At 51.0% G+C, this 17,251-nt stretch overlaps 1 protein-coding gene across 1 annotated transcript; it reads right to left on the bottom strand.

The window, feature by feature from the left end:
* Positions 1–9,382: 9,382 nt before the first annotated feature.
* LOC114810183 (dispanin subfamily A member 2b-like) lies at positions 9,383–13,022 on the bottom strand. The gene is made up of 2 exons (XM_029060779.2): positions 12,718–13,022; positions 9,383–9,792 (listed from the first exon to the last, which is right to left on the bottom strand). Exons 1-2 carry the CDS (start codon positions 12,979–12,981, stop codon positions 9,628–9,630), a joined length of 429 nt encoding a protein of 142 aa, XP_028916612.1. The 5' UTR covers positions 12,982–13,022; the 3' UTR covers positions 9,383–9,627.
* Positions 13,023–17,251: the final 4,229 nt, after the last annotated feature.

A 17,251-nucleotide genomic window follows, 5' to 3' on the forward strand; every position in this document is an offset into this window, starting at 1 on the left:
CTTTAGTACAGTGCCTGGCACATAGTAAGCACTTAACAAATACCCTAATCATTATTATTATTATTATTATTCTCTGCACCTCAGTTCTCTCATCTGTAAAATGGGGATTAAGACTGTGAACCCCTTGTGGGACCTGGACTGTGTCCATCCTTATTAGCTTGTATTTATCTCAGAGCTTAGTACAGTGCCTGGCACATAGTAAGTGCTTAGCACATATAATAATAATAATACTTGTATTTATTAAGCACTTGCTATGTGCCAAGCACTCTTCTATTCAGGCTCTCACTAAATCCTGCTGGATTTTCCTGAATATTTCTCAGTACCACCCTTTCCTCTCCTCCCTAATAGCCAACCCTCCCTGGTTCAAACTCTCAACATTTTACCATTAGATTACTGTAATAATAATAATGTTGGTATTTGTTAAGCACTTACTATTGTGCAGAGCACTGTTCTAAGTGCTAGGGTAGATATGGGGGTCATCTTGGGAGTCAGAGGTCATGGGTTCTAATCCCGGCTCCGCAGGCTTGTCAGCTGTGTGACTTGTGGGGCAAGTCACTTAACTTCTCTGTGCCTCAGTTCCCTCAACTGTAAAATGGGGATTAACTGTGAGCCTCATGTGGGACAACCTGATTACCCTGTATCTACCCCAGCACTTAGAACAGTGCTCCTGCACATAATAGCACTTAAATACCGACATTATTATCAGGTTGTCCCTGCTTGGGGCTCACAGTCTTCATCCCCATTTGCGCTTACTATGCGCAAAGCACGTTCTACGCGCTGAGGTAGATAGCTGTGTGACTGTGGGGCAAGTCACTTCACTTCTCTGTGCCTCAGTTCCCTCATCTGTCAAATGGGGATGAAGACTGGGAGCCTCACGTGGGACAACCTGATGACCTTGGATCTCCCCCAGCGCTTGGAAACAGTGCTCTGTACATAGTAAGCGCTTAACAAATACCAGCATTATTATTATTATTATACTTCACTCTGCTGCCCGGATTATCTTCCTGCAGAAAGGCTCTGGGCCTCACTCCCCTTCTTAAAAACCTCCAGTGGTCGCCTATCGACCTCCGCACGAAGCAAAAAACTTCTCACCCTAGGCTTCGAGGCTCTCCGTCCCCTCGCCCCCTCCTACCTCTGCTCCCTTCTCTCTTTCCGCCGCCCACCCCGCACGCTCCGCTCCTCTGCCGCCCACCTCCTCGCCGTCCCCCCCGTTCGCTCCTATCCCACCGTCGACCCCCGGCCCACGTCCTCCCGTTGACGGAACGTCCTCCCTCCTCACCTCCGCCAAACTCCACTCTCTTCCCCCTTCAAAGCCCTACTGAGAGGTCACCTCCTCCGGGAGGCCTTCCCAGACTGAGCCCTCCCTGTCCCTCTGCTCCTTCTCCCCTCCCCATTCCCCAACTCCCTCCCTCCGCTCTTCCCCCTTCCCCTCCCCATTGCACTTGTGCCTATTGTGTATATATTCTTTATTGCTCTATTCATTTTATTAACGAGTGTGTCTCTATCTATGATTCTATTTATCTATTTTGATGCTATTGATGCCCGTCTACTTGTTTCGTTTTGTTGTCTGTCTCCCCCTTCTAGACCGTCAGCCCGTTGTTGGGCAGGGATTGTCTCCATCTGTTGCCGAATTGTCCATTCCAAGCGCTTGTCCAGTGCTCTGCACTCAGTAAGGCGGCTCATAAGTACGATTGAATGAATGAATGAGCTAGAACAATGCTTTGCCATAGTAAGCGCTTTACAATCCCATCATTGTATTTAGACTGTGAACCCGTTTATTGGGCAGGATGGTCTCTGTTGCCGAATTGGTCCATTCCAAAGGGCTTAGTCCAGTGCTCTGCCACATTGCAAGCCGCTCAATAAATGCGATTGACATGAATACGATTGAATGAAATATGATTGATTGTTTGAATGAATGAATGAATGAAGGCACCCAGGGACCCCCGCGGAGACGCCCCCCGCCCCCACGGCTTGGCGCCACGCCCAGGATGGATAGAGAAGCAGCGTGGCTCAGTGGAAAGAGGCCGGGCTCGGGAGTCAGAGGTCATGGGTTCGAATCCCGCCTCAGCCCACTTGACAGCTGGGTGACTGTGGGCCAGTCACTTCACTTCTCTGGGTCTCAGTTCCCTCATCTGTCAAAATGGGGATAGAAGACTGGGAGCCTCACGTGGGGACAACCTGCTGACCCTGTACCTCCCCCAGCGCTTGAGAACAGCGCTCTGCACATAGTAAGCACTTAACAAATACCAGCATTGTTATTACTATTAACTTCTCTGTGACTCAGTTACGCTATCTGTAAAATGGGAAGGAAAGACTGTGAGCCCCACGTGGGACAACCTGATGACCCCGTATCTCCCCCGGCGCTTAGAACAGTGCTTGGCACATAGGTAAGCGCTTAACAAAATATCAACATTATTATTATTACTATTAACTTCTCTGTGGCCTTAGTTCCCTCATCTGTAAAATGGGGATGAAGCCGGTGAGCCTCACGTGGGCCCACCCTGAGGACCCTGTATCTCCCCCAGCGCTTTAGAACAGTGGCTCTGCACACAGTGAGCGCTTAACAACTACCAACATTATTATTACCAACTTCTCTGTGACTCAGTTACCCTATCTGTAAAATGGGGATGAGACCGTGAGCCCCACGTGGGAGCAACCTGATGATCTTGTATCTCTCAGTGCTTAGAACAGTGCTTGGGCACAGAGTAAGCGCTTAACAAATGCCATCAGTATTATGATTTTTATGGCCGCGAGGGGGCGGCAGAGGCTGAAACTTTGCTTTCCCTCGCTCCGGCCCTGCGCCTAATGCTGCGGCCAGCAATGTCACTGTTTAAATAATAATAATGTTGCATATTGTTAAGCGCTTACTATGTGCCGAGCACTGTTCTAAGCGCCGGGGGAGATACGGGGTCATCAAGGTTGGCCCTACGCGAGGCTCCCAGTTAATCCCCATTTTACAGATGAGGTCAACTGAGGCCCAGAGAAGTGAAGTGACTTTAATAATGTTGGATTTGTTAAGCGCTTACTATGTGCAGGAGCACTGTTCTAAGCGCTGGGGAGATACGGGGTCCTCAGGTTGGCCCACGTGAGGCTCACAGTTAGTCCCCATTTTACAGATGAAGTAACTGAGGCCCAGAGAAGTGAAGTGACTTGCCCACAGTCACACAGCTGACACAGTATACAATAAATATATATCTTTACAGTATATATACACACAGTATACAGTATACATATATACACACATATACACACATATACACACACACGTATACACATACATATATATACATGCACATATATGTGTAAGTCATATACACACATACACACACACACACATATCCCCCCCTACGTATATATATTTACAGTATATATTTACAGTGTATGTAAAGTTCTTAACAAATACAATATATATATACTGTATACTGTATATACATACATATATATTTACAGTATATATTTACAGTGTGTATATGACTATATATGTATGTGTATATGTGTGTGTGTGTGTATGACTTACACATATATGTGTAAGTCATTGCTCTATTCATTTTATTAATGATGTGTCTCTATGATTCTATTTATCTATTTTGATGCTATTGATGCCCGTTCTACTTGTTTTGTACATATACATACTGTAAATATATACTGTAAATATATATGTATGTATATACAGTTAGCTCACAGTTAAACCCCATTTTACAGCTATGAGGGAACTGAGGCAGAGAGAAGCGACTTGTCCAGAGTCCCCACAGCTGACAAGGGGCAGAGCCGGGATTTGAACCCCTTTTATCCCCATTTTACAGATAACAGAGGCCCCAGAGGAAGTGAAGTGGTTCGCCCAAAGTCACCCAGCAGACAGGTGGCGGAGACGGGATGAGAACCCACGACTCGGACTCCCAAGCCCGGGCTCTTGCCAATAAACCACGCTGCTTCTTAAGCGCTTTGTACTTTCCCAAGCGCTTAGTGCCAGTGCTCTTCACGTAGTAAGTGTTTAATAAATACGATCGAATGAATGTTCTTGCTCCTGCTCCAGAGGGTGGGGAATGTCACTGTTGCCTGCTTCAGGCAGCCCAGTCCCCGTATCTATTAAGCGCCTTACTATAGTGTAAAAAAAAAATACATTGTTAAGCGCTTACTATGTGGCCAAACACTGTTCTAAGCAGTGGATAAATACAAGCTAATCGGGTTGTCCCACGTGGGGCTCACAGTCTTTATCCCCATTTTACAGATGAGATAACAGAGCCCAGAGAAGTGAAGTGGCTCACCCAAAGTCACCCAGCAGACAGGTGGCGGAGCCCGGATTAGAACCCACGCTCTCGGACTCCCAATGCCCGGGCGCTTGCCAATAAAACCACGCTGCTTTTCAATGCTTGTACTTTCCCAAGTGCTTAATAAATACAATAATACAATCGAATTAATGCTCTTGTTCCTGCTCTGCGGGCAGGGAACGTGTTTAATGGCAAGAGTCCCGGGCTTGGAGTCAGCGGTCGTGGGTTCTAATCCTAACTCCGCTGTGTGCTGTGTGACCTTGGGCAAGTCGACTTCACTTCTCTGTGCCTCGGTTACCTCATCTGCAAAATGGGATTTAAGATTGTGAGCCCCACGTGGACAACCTTATTATCTTGTGTCTACCCCCAGTGCTTAGCAGGGTGGCGTTTGACACATAGTAAGCACTTCCCAAATACCATCATTATTATTATTGTTCAGTCAGTCAGTTGCATTTATTGAGGCTTAGTGTACACGAACGCTTCGTACAGTGCTCTGCACATAATAAGCGCTTAATAAATACGAATGGATGCATGAATTCTCTTGCTCCTGCTCCTGCTCAGCTCCTTCTGGTCCAGTCCGCGGGACCAACCTGCCGAAGGTAGGCCCGGCCCCGGGGGGGCGTCCAGCAAAGGCTCTGCCAGGAACAGCGACCGTGGGCTTAGCCGTCACTGCTCGGAGCTCCCGGGAAGGGCAGCCCTCCCTTCCTGCCTTCCCACAACTTCCTCTTCCACTGCATGATGACGGGAAATTATTTTTTATTAGCATTTGTTTAGCGCTTACTAATGTGCCTAGCACTGTACTATACGCTGAGATAGATACAAGCTAATCAGGTTGGACCCACATGGTCTTAATCCCTGTTTTAGAGATGAGGGAATTGAAACCCAGAAAAGTGAAGTGACCTGCCCAGGGTCACCCAGCAGACCTGTGGTTAGAGCTGGGATTATTAATAATGATAACATCTGTGGTATTTGTTTACCATCTACTATGTGCCTAGCACTTGTAGCTATACGCCGAGATAGATCACGAAGATAATCAGCATTGAGGACCGCATGGCCTCACGGTCTTAATCCCTGTTTCACAGATGAGGGAACTGAAGCCCACGGAAAAGTGAAGAGTGACTTGCCCATGGTCACCGCAGCAGACCTGTGGTACAGGGCGTAGGGATAATAATAATAATTAGATATCTGTGGGTTATTTGTTAGACCGTTTACTATGTGGTCCCCGGGAATATCAGCCGGGCACCGGCTGAGGTCCAGCCACCTACCCGTCTTCCCGGGACTCCCACCCCGCCGCGGTTTCTGGGCACTCTGACCAATACGGCCCCCACCAGCCGTGAGGAATGATAATAATAATAATAATAACCGTGGTATTTGTTAAGCATTTGCTCTACATAAGGCACTGTACTAAACACTGGGCTAGATGTGAGCAGATTGGGTTGGACCCAGTCCCACGTGGGGCTCAACAGTCTCAATCCCCATTTTCCAGAGGAGGTACACCGAGGCCCAGAGAAGTGAAGCGACTCCCCCGCAAGATCAACACAGCGGACAATTGGCGGAGCCCGGATTTGAATCCATGACCTTCTACGCCTGCCTCGCGGTGTCCCCCGGCCAGAGCAATGGGGTCTGAGGGGATCAGAGGCTTCTGTCCCCGGACAACCTGATTACCCTGTATATCCCAGCGCTTTAGAACAGTGCTCTGCAACATAGTAAGTGCTTAATATACCAAACATTATTAACATTATTATTAAACAAGAGCCCCCCTCTCACCACCCTGACGGGGCATGGGACGGGAAATGGAATGAACAAGGAGCCCATGGGGTTGGGGATGGCCATACATCACACGAGGGGAGAGGGACCAGGGTCTCCTAATAATAATAATAATAATATATGGTGATATTTGTTAAGCGCTTACTATGCGCAAAGCACGTTCTAAGCACTGAGGTAGATAGCTGTGTGACTGTGGGCAAGTCACTTCACTTCTCTGGGCCTCAGTACCTCCTCTGGAAAATGGGGATGAAGACTGGGAGCCTCATGTGGGACAACCTGATGACCCTGTATCTACCCCAGCGCTTAGAACAGTGTTCTGCACAGACGAAGCGCTTAACAAATACCAACATTATTATTATTATTATTACAAGGCGATCAGGTTGTCCCATGTCGGGCTCACAGTTTTTAATCCCCATTTTCCAGATGAGGTAACTGAGGCACAGAGAAGTTAGAGAAGCCAGCGTGGCTCAGTGGAAAGCGCCACGGGTTAGGAGTCAGAGGACAATGGGTTCTAATCCCGACTCTGCCACCTGTCAGCTGTGTGACTTTGGACAAGTCACTTCACTTCTCGGTGCCTCAGTGACCTCATCTGTAAAATGGGGAATAAGACTGTGAGCCTCACATGGGACAACCTGTTACCCTGTATCTACCCCAGCGCTTAGAACAGTGCTCGGCACATAAGTAAGCGATTAACAATACCAACATTATATTATTAAAGTGACTTGCCCAAAGTCACACAGCTGGCAAGCGGCAGAGCCGGGATTGAACCCACGACCTCTGACTCCCAAGCCCGGGCTTTTCCACTGAGCCAAGCTGCTTCTCTGGCCACAGCCCCGGCCTGGGCGGTCAGAAGTCATGGGGTTCTAATCCCGCTCCGCCACTCGTCCTTCGCGTGACCTTGGGCAAATCACTTCACTTCTCTGGGCCTCAGTTCCCTCATCTACCAAATGGGGGTAGAGACTGTGAGCCCCACGTGGGACAGGGACTGTGTCTAACCCGATATGCTTGTACCCACCCAGCGCTTAAGTACGTGCCTGGCTTCATAGTAAGCGTTTTAACAAATCCCCCTTATTATTATTATTATTATTTTATGAAGGGAGAGGGTGGTCCAGCCCAGAAGAAGGACGCGGGCAAGAGACTGGCGGCGAGACAGATGAGATCGAGGTCCAGTGAAAGGGGAGAAAAGTGGAGACGGGAACGGAGGGAAAGAGACCTGGATTCGCGGGAGGAAGAAGGGACGGAGGAGGACGGAGAAGGGAGGTGGGAAGAGGGCGGCTTGTCCCGCTCAGACCTCCCTCTTTGGCTCTCAAGGTCATTCATTCAGTAGTATTTATTGAGCGCTTACTATGTGCAGAGCACTGTACTAAGCGCTTGGAATGTACAAATCGGCAACAGATAGAGACAGTCCCTGCCCATTGACGGACTTACCTTTCGTCTGGAAGAGCTTCCCCGCTTCCATCTGCCATGTCTCCTCTGCCCCCCTCCCCGCCACCGCCTCCAGGAAGCTGTCCCGGATTACCTGCGGCCTAACGGAAAGCGCATGAACCTGAGTGTTCGAGGATCTGGGTTCCAATTCAGGCTCCATCCCTTGTCTGTTGCGCATATCACTTAACTTCTCCGGCCTCAGTTTCCTCATCTGGAGGATGAGAATTAAATTCTATTCATTCACTTCAGTCGTATTTACTGAGGGCTTACTGTGTGGAGAGCACTGTATTAAATACTTGGGAGAATCATTACAACACTAAGCGCTCAATAAATACATCTGAGTGAACGAAATCCCATCGCAGAGCAGCGTGGCCTATTGGAAAGAGCAAAGGCCTGAGAGAATTAGAGGACCTGAGTTCTTATCTCAGCTCCATCACTTACTTGCTGTGTGACCTTGGGCAAATCACTGAACTTCTCTGTGCCTCAGTTTCCTCCTCTGTAAAAGGGAGACAGTGGAAAGAGCCCAGGCTTGGGAGTCAGCGGTCATGGGTTTGAATCCCGGCTCTGCCACTTGTCAGCTGTGTGACTGTGGACAAGTCACTTAACTTCTCTGTGCCTCAGTTACCTCATCTGTAAAATGGGGATTAACTGGGAGCCTCATGTGGGACAATCTGATTCCCCTGTATCTAACCCAAGTGCTTTAGAACAGGGCTCTGCACATAGTAAGCGCCTTAACAAATACCAACATTATTATTACCTTATCTCCCTCCTACTTAGAATGGGAGGCTTGGGTGAGACCCGATTATCTCGTGGTGTAGCAGTATGGCCCAGTGGATAGAGCACGGGTCCGGGAGCCAGAAAGACCTGGGTTCTAATCCCGGCTCTGCCTCTTGTCTGCTGTGTGACCTTGGGCAAGTCATCCCACTTTTCTGTACCTCAGTAACCTCATCTGTAAAATGGGGATCAAGACTGTGAGTCCCACATGGGACACAGATTCTGTCCAACCTGATTAGCTTGTATAATAATAATAATAATAATGTTGGTATTTGTTAAGCGCTTACTACGTGCAGAGCACTGTTCTAAGCGCTGGGAGAGATACAGGGTAATCAGGTTTTCCCACATAAGGCTCACAGTTGATACCTTGTATCTACCCCAGGGCTTAGAACAGTGCTCGACAGATAGTGAGCACTTAATAGATACATCATTTTTATTTCAGCGTTTAGTTCAGCAGTTAAGCTCTTAACAAGTACCACAGTTATTATCATTATTATGACTTCCTCCTACTTAGACTACGATGATCTTGTAAAATAATAATTATAATCGTGGTATTTGTCACATGCTTTCTATGTGCCAGGCACTGTACTAAGCGCTGGGGTAAATACGAGGTAATCAGATTGGCCACATTCTCTGTCCCCATTAATCCCCATTTTACAGGTGAAGTTACTGAGGCCCAGAGAAGTGAAGTGACTTGCCCAAGGTCAAACAGCAGACAAGTGGTGGAGCTGGGATTAGAACCCAGATCCCTCTGACTCCTAGGCCCTTGCTCCATCCAATAATAATAACAATCAGAGAAGCAGCGTGGCTCAGCGGAAAGAGCATGGGTTTTGGAGTCAGGGGTCATGAGTTCGACTCCCAGCTCTGCCACTTGTCAGCTGTGTGACTGTGGGCAAGTCACTTCACTTCTCTGGGCCTCAGTTACCTCATCTGTAAAATGGGGATGAAGACTGGGAGCCTCATGTGGGACAACCTGATGACCCTGTACCTACCCCAGCGCTTAGAACAGTGCTCTGCATGTAGTAAGCGCTTAACAAATACCAACATTATTACTATTATTATAAATACTATTGAATGAATGAATGAATGAATGAATGGTTCCTGAGCCCAGCCTTTTGGGGGAGCAGAAGTGAGGGCCGAGGCTGGTGGAAAAGTAAAAAATAAGGCAGTTTATTAGGGTCGCCGCACCCCCCACCCACCCACTGGGTCCTCGGTCACGGTCCCGGGGGACGAAGGGGGGACGCTAGGCTCTCCTCCCGCACCTCTCGCTTCTGGGGCTTCGGTCAGCGGAGTTCAGGCCGGCGAGGGGGAGCGGAACGGGGCCCGTGCGGAAGGGAAAAGGTCGGGGTAGGGGGGCTCTGCCGGGGGGCTACACGTAGGGCAGCAGGTAGGATTATGACACCATGTGGAACAAAGCGAAGGGCCCGATGGCCAGGAGCACGGCGATGAGGATGATGAAGGCCAGGCTGAGGACCAGGGCCGTGATGTTCAGACATCTGGATGTGGAGCCGTAGCTGTGAGCCCCGCTCACGTCTCCGAGGACTTTGCGGTCTCTCGCCTGGGGGACGGACAGTCAGAGGCCATCGGTCAGAAACTGCTCATTTGTCCATATTTTTATTACCTTATTTATTTTGTTAATGAGATGGACATCCCCTTGATTCCATTTATTGCTATTGTTTTTGTCTGTCTGTCTCCCCTGATTAGACTGTGAGCCCGTCAATAGGCAGGGACTGTCTCTATCTGTTGCCGAATTGTCCATTCCAAGGGCTTAGTACAGTGCTCTGCACATAGTAAGTGCTCAATAAATACGATTGAATGAATGAAACAGCCGGAGAGACGGTCAGAAAGATAGGTGGATAGACATAGTCCCGCCGTTGACCCCTGGCCCATGTCCTTCCTCTGGCCCGGAACGCCCTCCCTCCTCACCTCCCCCAAACTAACTCTCTCCCCCTCTTCCAAGCCCTCCTGAGAGCTCCCCTCCTCCGGGAGGCCTTCCCAGACTGAGCCCCCCTTCCCTCTGCTCCCCCTCCCTTCCCCATTCCCCCTTCTCCCGCCTTCTGCTCTACCTTCCTCCCCGCCCCGCTGCACTTGTGTCTATATGCACATATTTATTATTCTATTTCTTTAATGATGTGTATATGTCTATAATTCTATTTATCTACCTTGATGCTATTGATACCCGTCTATTTGTTTTGTTTTGTTATCTGTCTCCCCCTTCTAGACCGTCAACCCGTTGTTGGGGATCGCTATCTGTTAAAACAGCGATCTTTTAAGTTTAAGTTTAAATTAATTAAGATTAAGTTTAATCTGCTAAACTTCTCACTCTAGGCTTCAAGGCTCTACATCACCTAGCCCCCTCCTATTCCTCCCTTCTCTCTTTCCATTGCCCACCCCACACGCTCCGCTCCTCCGCCGCCCACCTCCTCACCGTCCCCCGTTCTTGCCTATCCCGCCGTCGACCCCCGGGTCACGCTCTCCCGCCGTCCCGGAACGCCCTCCCTCCTCACCTCTGCCAAACTCATTCTCTTCCCCTCTTCAAAGCCCTACTTACAGCTCACCTCCTCCAAGAGGCCTTCCCAGACTGAGCTCCCCTTCTCCCTCTACTTCCTCTACCCCCCCTTCACCTCTCCGCAGCTAAACCCTCTTTTCCCCCCATTTCCCTCTGCTCCTCCCCCTATCTCTTCCCATCCCCTCGGCACCGTACTCGTCCGCTCCACTGTATATAATTTTATCACCCTATTTATTTTGTTAATGAAATGTACATCGCCTTGATTCTATTTTATTTGCTATTGTTTTAATGAGATGTTCATCCCCTTGATTCTATTTATTGCTATTGTTCTTGTCTGTCTCCCCGATTAGACCGTAAGCCCGTCAAAGGGCAGGGACTGTCTCTAACTGTAACCGATTTGTACATTCCAAGTGCTTAGTACAGTGCCCTGCACATAGTGAGCGCTCAGTAAATACTACTGAATGAATATTGAATGAATGTTGCCGAATTGGAGTTTCCAAGCTCATAGTCCAGTGCTGTGCACACAGTAAGCGCTCAGTAAATACGATTAAATGAATGAATGAATAGCTGGGCAGACGGGACAGTCGGACACACGGACACCCCAGAGTCGGACTCGAGTGACAGAGAGTCGGACAGAAAGACGCATGGACAGAGAGGGGCCACGGTGAACTGCAGGGTGACCGGTAACACCCCCTGCGCCCCCCTCCCCGCCCCAATAGCGGAAGACGAGGGTAACGATAGGTGAGTCCGGAGCCGCGGGTGGGCTCTGGGCCATTGGCCCCTGGCCTTGGTGGTCTTCTCCCCTTCCTCCCGTCCCCCCACCAGCATTCGTTAGATTAACTGGTTATGGAGAGGCAGCGTGGCTTAGTGGCTTGCGCGTCAGAGGACCTGGGTTCTAATCCCAGCTCTGCCACTTGACTGCCGTGTGTCCTTAGGCGAGCCACTTCACTTCTCTGGGCCTCAGTGACCTCATCTGGAAAATGGTGATGAATACCGTGAGCACGGGGGACAACCTGATTACCTCGTATCTCCCCCGGTGCTTAGAACGGTGCTGGGCACATAGTAAGCACTTAACAAATACTATCCTTATCATCATTATTATTCATATTATATTAAATGGCATCCTGTGGCCCACGCTGCGGAACAGCCTGGCTAAGCCCATCCCCACCCCCACCCACCACCTCCCCCCGGGGATCTCCCCACCACCCCCACAGGGCCTCCCGGGACCAGCTGGGACCACCAAGAAGGAAGCAAACTCTATCAAATCTCACATACGCATTCATACGCACATACGCAGACACACTCACAGGCCTCCGCGACCAGCTGGGGCCACGGGAGGGTGGGGGGAACGAGTGAGCTCTACAGCAACACCACACACACCCCCCCGCAGGTTGCCACTGCCGGGTTGTGACTTCTGCAAACACATAGCCTGGGTAAATCACGGGTGCGCAGGAAATGTGTCCTCGGGCAAACACACACACGCATACACAAACACTCACACACCCCACACTCACACACCCCACCGGGCCGTCCTGGACACGCTCAGTCTCCGACCTGTCCGAGACATATTCACACAACCGCACTCTCTGCTCCTGGTCCCCCGGCCACCGCACACACCTACACTCACTCAAGGATTCACACACCTACACACTGCCTGATGGACTCAAACTCACAACCACTCACTCGTGGCTCTCACCCATGTGCCCACTCGCTCTCGGATGCACACACTCTCACGCTCCCTCATTCAGTCGTGGGATTCACCCACCCGCACCCTCGCCCGGGGTCCCACCTCCGCACACCTTGGTGCCACTCAAGGACTCCCGTAATTGTGCGCACGCACGCACACTCACCCACGGGTCTCACCCACCCGCGTACTCTGTCCCCCGCTCCCCTGCGCCCACCCGCCACCTGGGAGACACACGCTCTCACCCACCCACAGACCCAAGCGGAGCTCGTGGGGGGGGGGGGTCCCACCTTCACGGAGAAGATGAGGGCGGCGAAGCCGAGGCAGCAGAAGTTCATGTAGAGCATGTTGAAGAGGGACCAGGCCAGGTAGTCGGGGGGCGGGGGGCTGAAGGCCTGGATGTTGATGATGGTGGTCTCCCGGGGGTCGGGCCCTCTTCCGTAGCTCAGCGCCGAGGCCTGGTGCTCCACCTGCAGCAACCTGGAATGGGGTGAGAAGGAGGGGTCGGCAACGGTGACGTCGGGGGCGACGGACGGCAGGCCGGAGCTGCTCATGGTCGGGGCCGGTGGAGGCGACTAAGCGGGGCCCGGGCCGGGCGGGAGGAAGGAAGGGAGGGACCGATCGGCCCATGGAGGGGTGGGGACGAGAGGCTGACGACATCTGGTCGCCTTTTCCGCCCCCCGCCCCTGTCCCCTGGAGCTCGACCAAGTTTCTTTATCCCCAGCTTAGAGGGCAGGAAAAGACTCTGCGAAAGAAGACCCGCCCCAGGGACTACATGGCTGTCGGGGAGAAGTGGGAGGTTCCAGATGCTGCTGCCCCCTCATCTTCCATTCCTGGGCCCTTTCCCCGAAGGGGTCTCCGGAACCAGGGTCCCCCCAGGGAGATGGGGGCATCTTGGTGGTGGGGAGAGAGAGGCATGGGGGCATCTTGCGGGGGAAGAGAGGCATGCAGGGGTCCCAGAGTCCAACCTGTGGGAACCCACCAAGCTCTCCGTGGCCAAACCGAGCCCGACTGCAGCCCCGTCTACGCTGAGGCCCCAACTCAGTCCCTGGAGCCCTCCTGGGCTTGGCTGTCTACACCACCAGAGCCCAAAGAACACCACCACAATGCCAGCCCACCTAAGTCAATAACCAATCCATCCATCCATCCATCACCATAATTTTAATTACGGCATTTGTCAAGCGCTAAAGTGGAAACAAGCAAATCAGGTTGGACAAAGTCCCTGTCCCGCAGGGGCCTCACAGTTTTAATCCCCATTTTACAGATGAGGTAACTGAGGCACAGCGAAGTAAAGTGATGTGCCCAAGGCCACACAGCAGACAAGTGATGGAGCAGGGATTAGAACCCATGACCTTCTGACTCCCAGGCCCAGGCTCTATCCACTATACCATGCTGCTTCCTGGTATCCGTAGTATAATAATAATAATAATGTTGGTATTTGTTAAGCGCTTATTATGTGCAGAGCACTGTTCTAAGAGCTGGGGGAGATACAGGGTCATCAGGTTGTCCCACGTGAGGCTCACAATTAATCCCCATTTTACAGATGAGGGAACTAAGGCACAGAGAAGTGAAGTGACTTGCCCACAGTCACACAGCTGACAAGTGGCAGAGCCGGGAGTCGAACCCATGACCTCTGACTCCTAAGCCCAGGCTCTTTCCACAGAGCCACGTTGGACTGAGCACCTATTGCGTGTAAAGCACTGCGCTCAGCACTTCATTCATTAGATCATATTCACTGAGCACTTACTGTGTGCAGAGCACTGAACTAAGCGCTTAGAGCACTGTACTAAGCACTTAGCACTCGGAAGGGTTCAGTAGAGTCAGTAGATACGATCTCGGCCCTCACAGAGCTTAAAATCTGGTAGGAGAGACAGACACTGAAATAAAATCAATAATAGGCAGGAGGAGCGAGTGAATTGAATCCTGCCAGTGGTATTCCCTTTTGGAAGCATGAGAAGCAGCGTAGCTCAGTGGCAAGAGCCCGGGCTTGGGAGTCGGAGGTCATGGGTTCGAATGCTGGCTCTGCCACTGGCCAGCTGTGTGACTGTGGGCAAGTCACTTCACTTCTCTGGGCCTCAGTTCCCTCATCTGTAAAATGGGGATTAACAGTGAGCCTCACGTGGGACAATCTGATTACCCTGTATCTACCCCAGCGCTTAGAACAGTGCTCTGCACATAGTAAGCGCTTAACAAATACCAACATTATTATCATTATTATTTTGGCACGAGTTCCACCTCGGGGCTGTGGAGCCGGCCCGGCCGGGCCCTCCCCAGGCCCCCCAAGAGTGTGGGCCAGCACAGCTTGTGATTCACTGGCCCTTTGGGCCCACGGAGCCCCCGAGAGTGTGCCCCAGGGCGTTGGAGCAGGGGCGACCGTCCTAGCGGGGTTCGGAGAGCAGGCCGGCCTCGCACCCCCGCCCGGTGGATGGCAGCCGGGCCCGGACGGGAAGAACGGTTTGTCCCGGGGCCACGGAAGGTGAGGGGCTAGTGCCGCCTTGTCCGATCTGTTTCCGACCCAAACCGGAAGGGGCTGGTGACCCAGGCCACCGGCTTTGGGGGTGTCCCCCATTCAGCTGATCCCCGACTAGGCCTGAACCCCAATCGGCTACTAGGTCACGATGCTGGACCCAGAATTTTAGTGACTCTGGGGCTAGTTGGACCCTTCTGAGGCCATCTGGGGAAGCAGCATGCTGTAGTGGTTAGAGCACGGGCCTGGGAGTCAGAAAGCCAGGGGTTTTTGTCTCCGCTCCGCCACTTGTCTGCTGCATGACCTTGGGCAAGTCACTTTACTTCTCTGGGCCTCGGTTTCCTCATCTATAAAACGGGGATTGAGACTGTGAGCCCCACATGGGACAGGGACTGGGTTCAACCAATTTGCTTACATCCACCCCAACGCTTGGCACATAGTAAGCGCTTAACAAATACCACAATTATTTTTTTTTTATTATCTCATTCTTCCCACTGCCTTTGGGCAAGACATTTTCCCTTCCACTCCCCTTTGGCCACACCAAGCCTGCCCCAAGCCCAGAGAGGAAGCAGCATGGCCTAGTGGATGGAGCCTATGGGAATCAGAAGGACCTGGGTTCCAACCCCAGCTCGTCCACTTGTCTGCCGTATGACTGTGGGCAAGTCACTTCATTTCTCTGTGCCTCAGTTAGCCCATCTGTAAAATGGGGATTAAGATTCTGCACCCCATGAGGTATGTGGACTGAGACCAAATTGATTAGCTTAAATCTACCCCAGCACTTAGTACAGTGTTTGGCCCATAGTAGGTGCTTAACGAATACTATCAAAAAAATTTAAAAGGCAATAATAATAATAATGATAGTGTTGGTATTTAAGTGCTTATGATGTGCAGAGCACTGGTCTAAGCGCTGGGGGAGATACAGGGTCATCAGGTTGTCCCACGTGAGGCTCACGGTCTTCATCCCCATTTTACAGATGAGGGAACTGAGGCACAGAGAAGTGAAGTGACTTGCCCATAGTCACCCAGCTGCCAAGTGGTAGGTCCCGGATTCGAACCCATGACCTCTGACTCCCAAGCCCAGGCTCTTTCCAGTGAGCCACGCTTGATCAATAGGAGAACACCGAGGGGAGGAGAGTTCCTTTAACACCCAACATTCTTGAGCACAGCTTTGGGGAGCATGGCGTAGTGGATAGAGCATGGGTCTGGGAGTCAGAAGTCATGAGTTCTAATCCTGGCTCTGCCTCTTGTCTGCTGTGTGACATCATTCATTCATTCAATAGTATTTATTGAGCACTTACTATTTGCAGAGCACTGTACTGAGCGCTTGGATTTCGACAACAGATAGAGACCATCCCTGCCCAATGACGGGCTCATGGTCTAATGGGGGGAGATGGACGGACAAAAACAAGACATCATCACGATAAATAGAATCAAGGGGATGGACACCTCATTAACAAAATAAATAGGGTAATAAAAATATATACAAATGAGCACATTAGGCAAATCACTTTACTTCTCTGTGTCTCAATTACATCCTCTGTAAAATGGGGATAGAGACTATGAGCTCCAGGTGGGATAGGGACTGTGTCCAGCTCGATTTGCTTATATCCATCCCAGCGCTTAGTACAGTGCCTGGCACATAGTAAGTGCTTAACAAATAGCATCATTATTATTTAGTGAGGGAAATCCTCCAGCCACTCACGGCTTCTCAGAGAAGCAGCGTGGCTCAGTGGAAAGAGCCCGGGCTTGGGAGTCAGAGATCATGAGTTCGAATCCCAGATCTGCCACTTGTCAGCTCTGTGACTGTGGGCAAGTCACTTCACTGTGCCTCAGTTCCCTCATCTGTCAAATGGGGATTAACTGTGAGCCTCACGTGGGACAACCTGATTACCCTGTATCTACCCCAGCACTTAGATCAGTGCTCTGCATATAGTAAGTGCTTAACAAATACCAAAATTATTATTATTGTTTCCACCCCACGGGAAGTTCTTTCTTCCATCCAACCAAAATCCTTCTTGTCACAGTGGAATGGGTCCTCAGGGAGCCAAGGGACCCACGGCTGGCTGCCTTCATCCCAGACGGCCCGGGTTGGGTTAGCACAAGCCTGTCAGGAAATTTAAGGCCCACTTAGGCCCCAGCCTGCCGGACCTCCTTTCCCCCCAGCTAATCCCCTCCCTCCTTCTGCTCCTTCTGCTCCATTTCCTACCATCTGACGGGGAGAGTCCCTGAGCTGGATCTCCCTGTGTCCTTCTCCTCCGGTCACCCCTCCGGTCTCCTGATGGAACCTCTCCCCGCCCTCACAGAGGAAGGGCGACGAGGGCAGTGTGGATGGATCTCCGTTCCACTCTGGACCTGGG

The sequence above is a fragment of the Ornithorhynchus anatinus genome, chromosome 3, assembly GCF_004115215.2.
Source record: "Ornithorhynchus anatinus isolate Pmale09 chromosome 3, mOrnAna1.pri.v4, whole genome shotgun sequence".
Classification (NCBI taxonomy): domain Eukaryota; kingdom Metazoa; phylum Chordata; class Mammalia; order Monotremata; family Ornithorhynchidae; genus Ornithorhynchus; species Ornithorhynchus anatinus.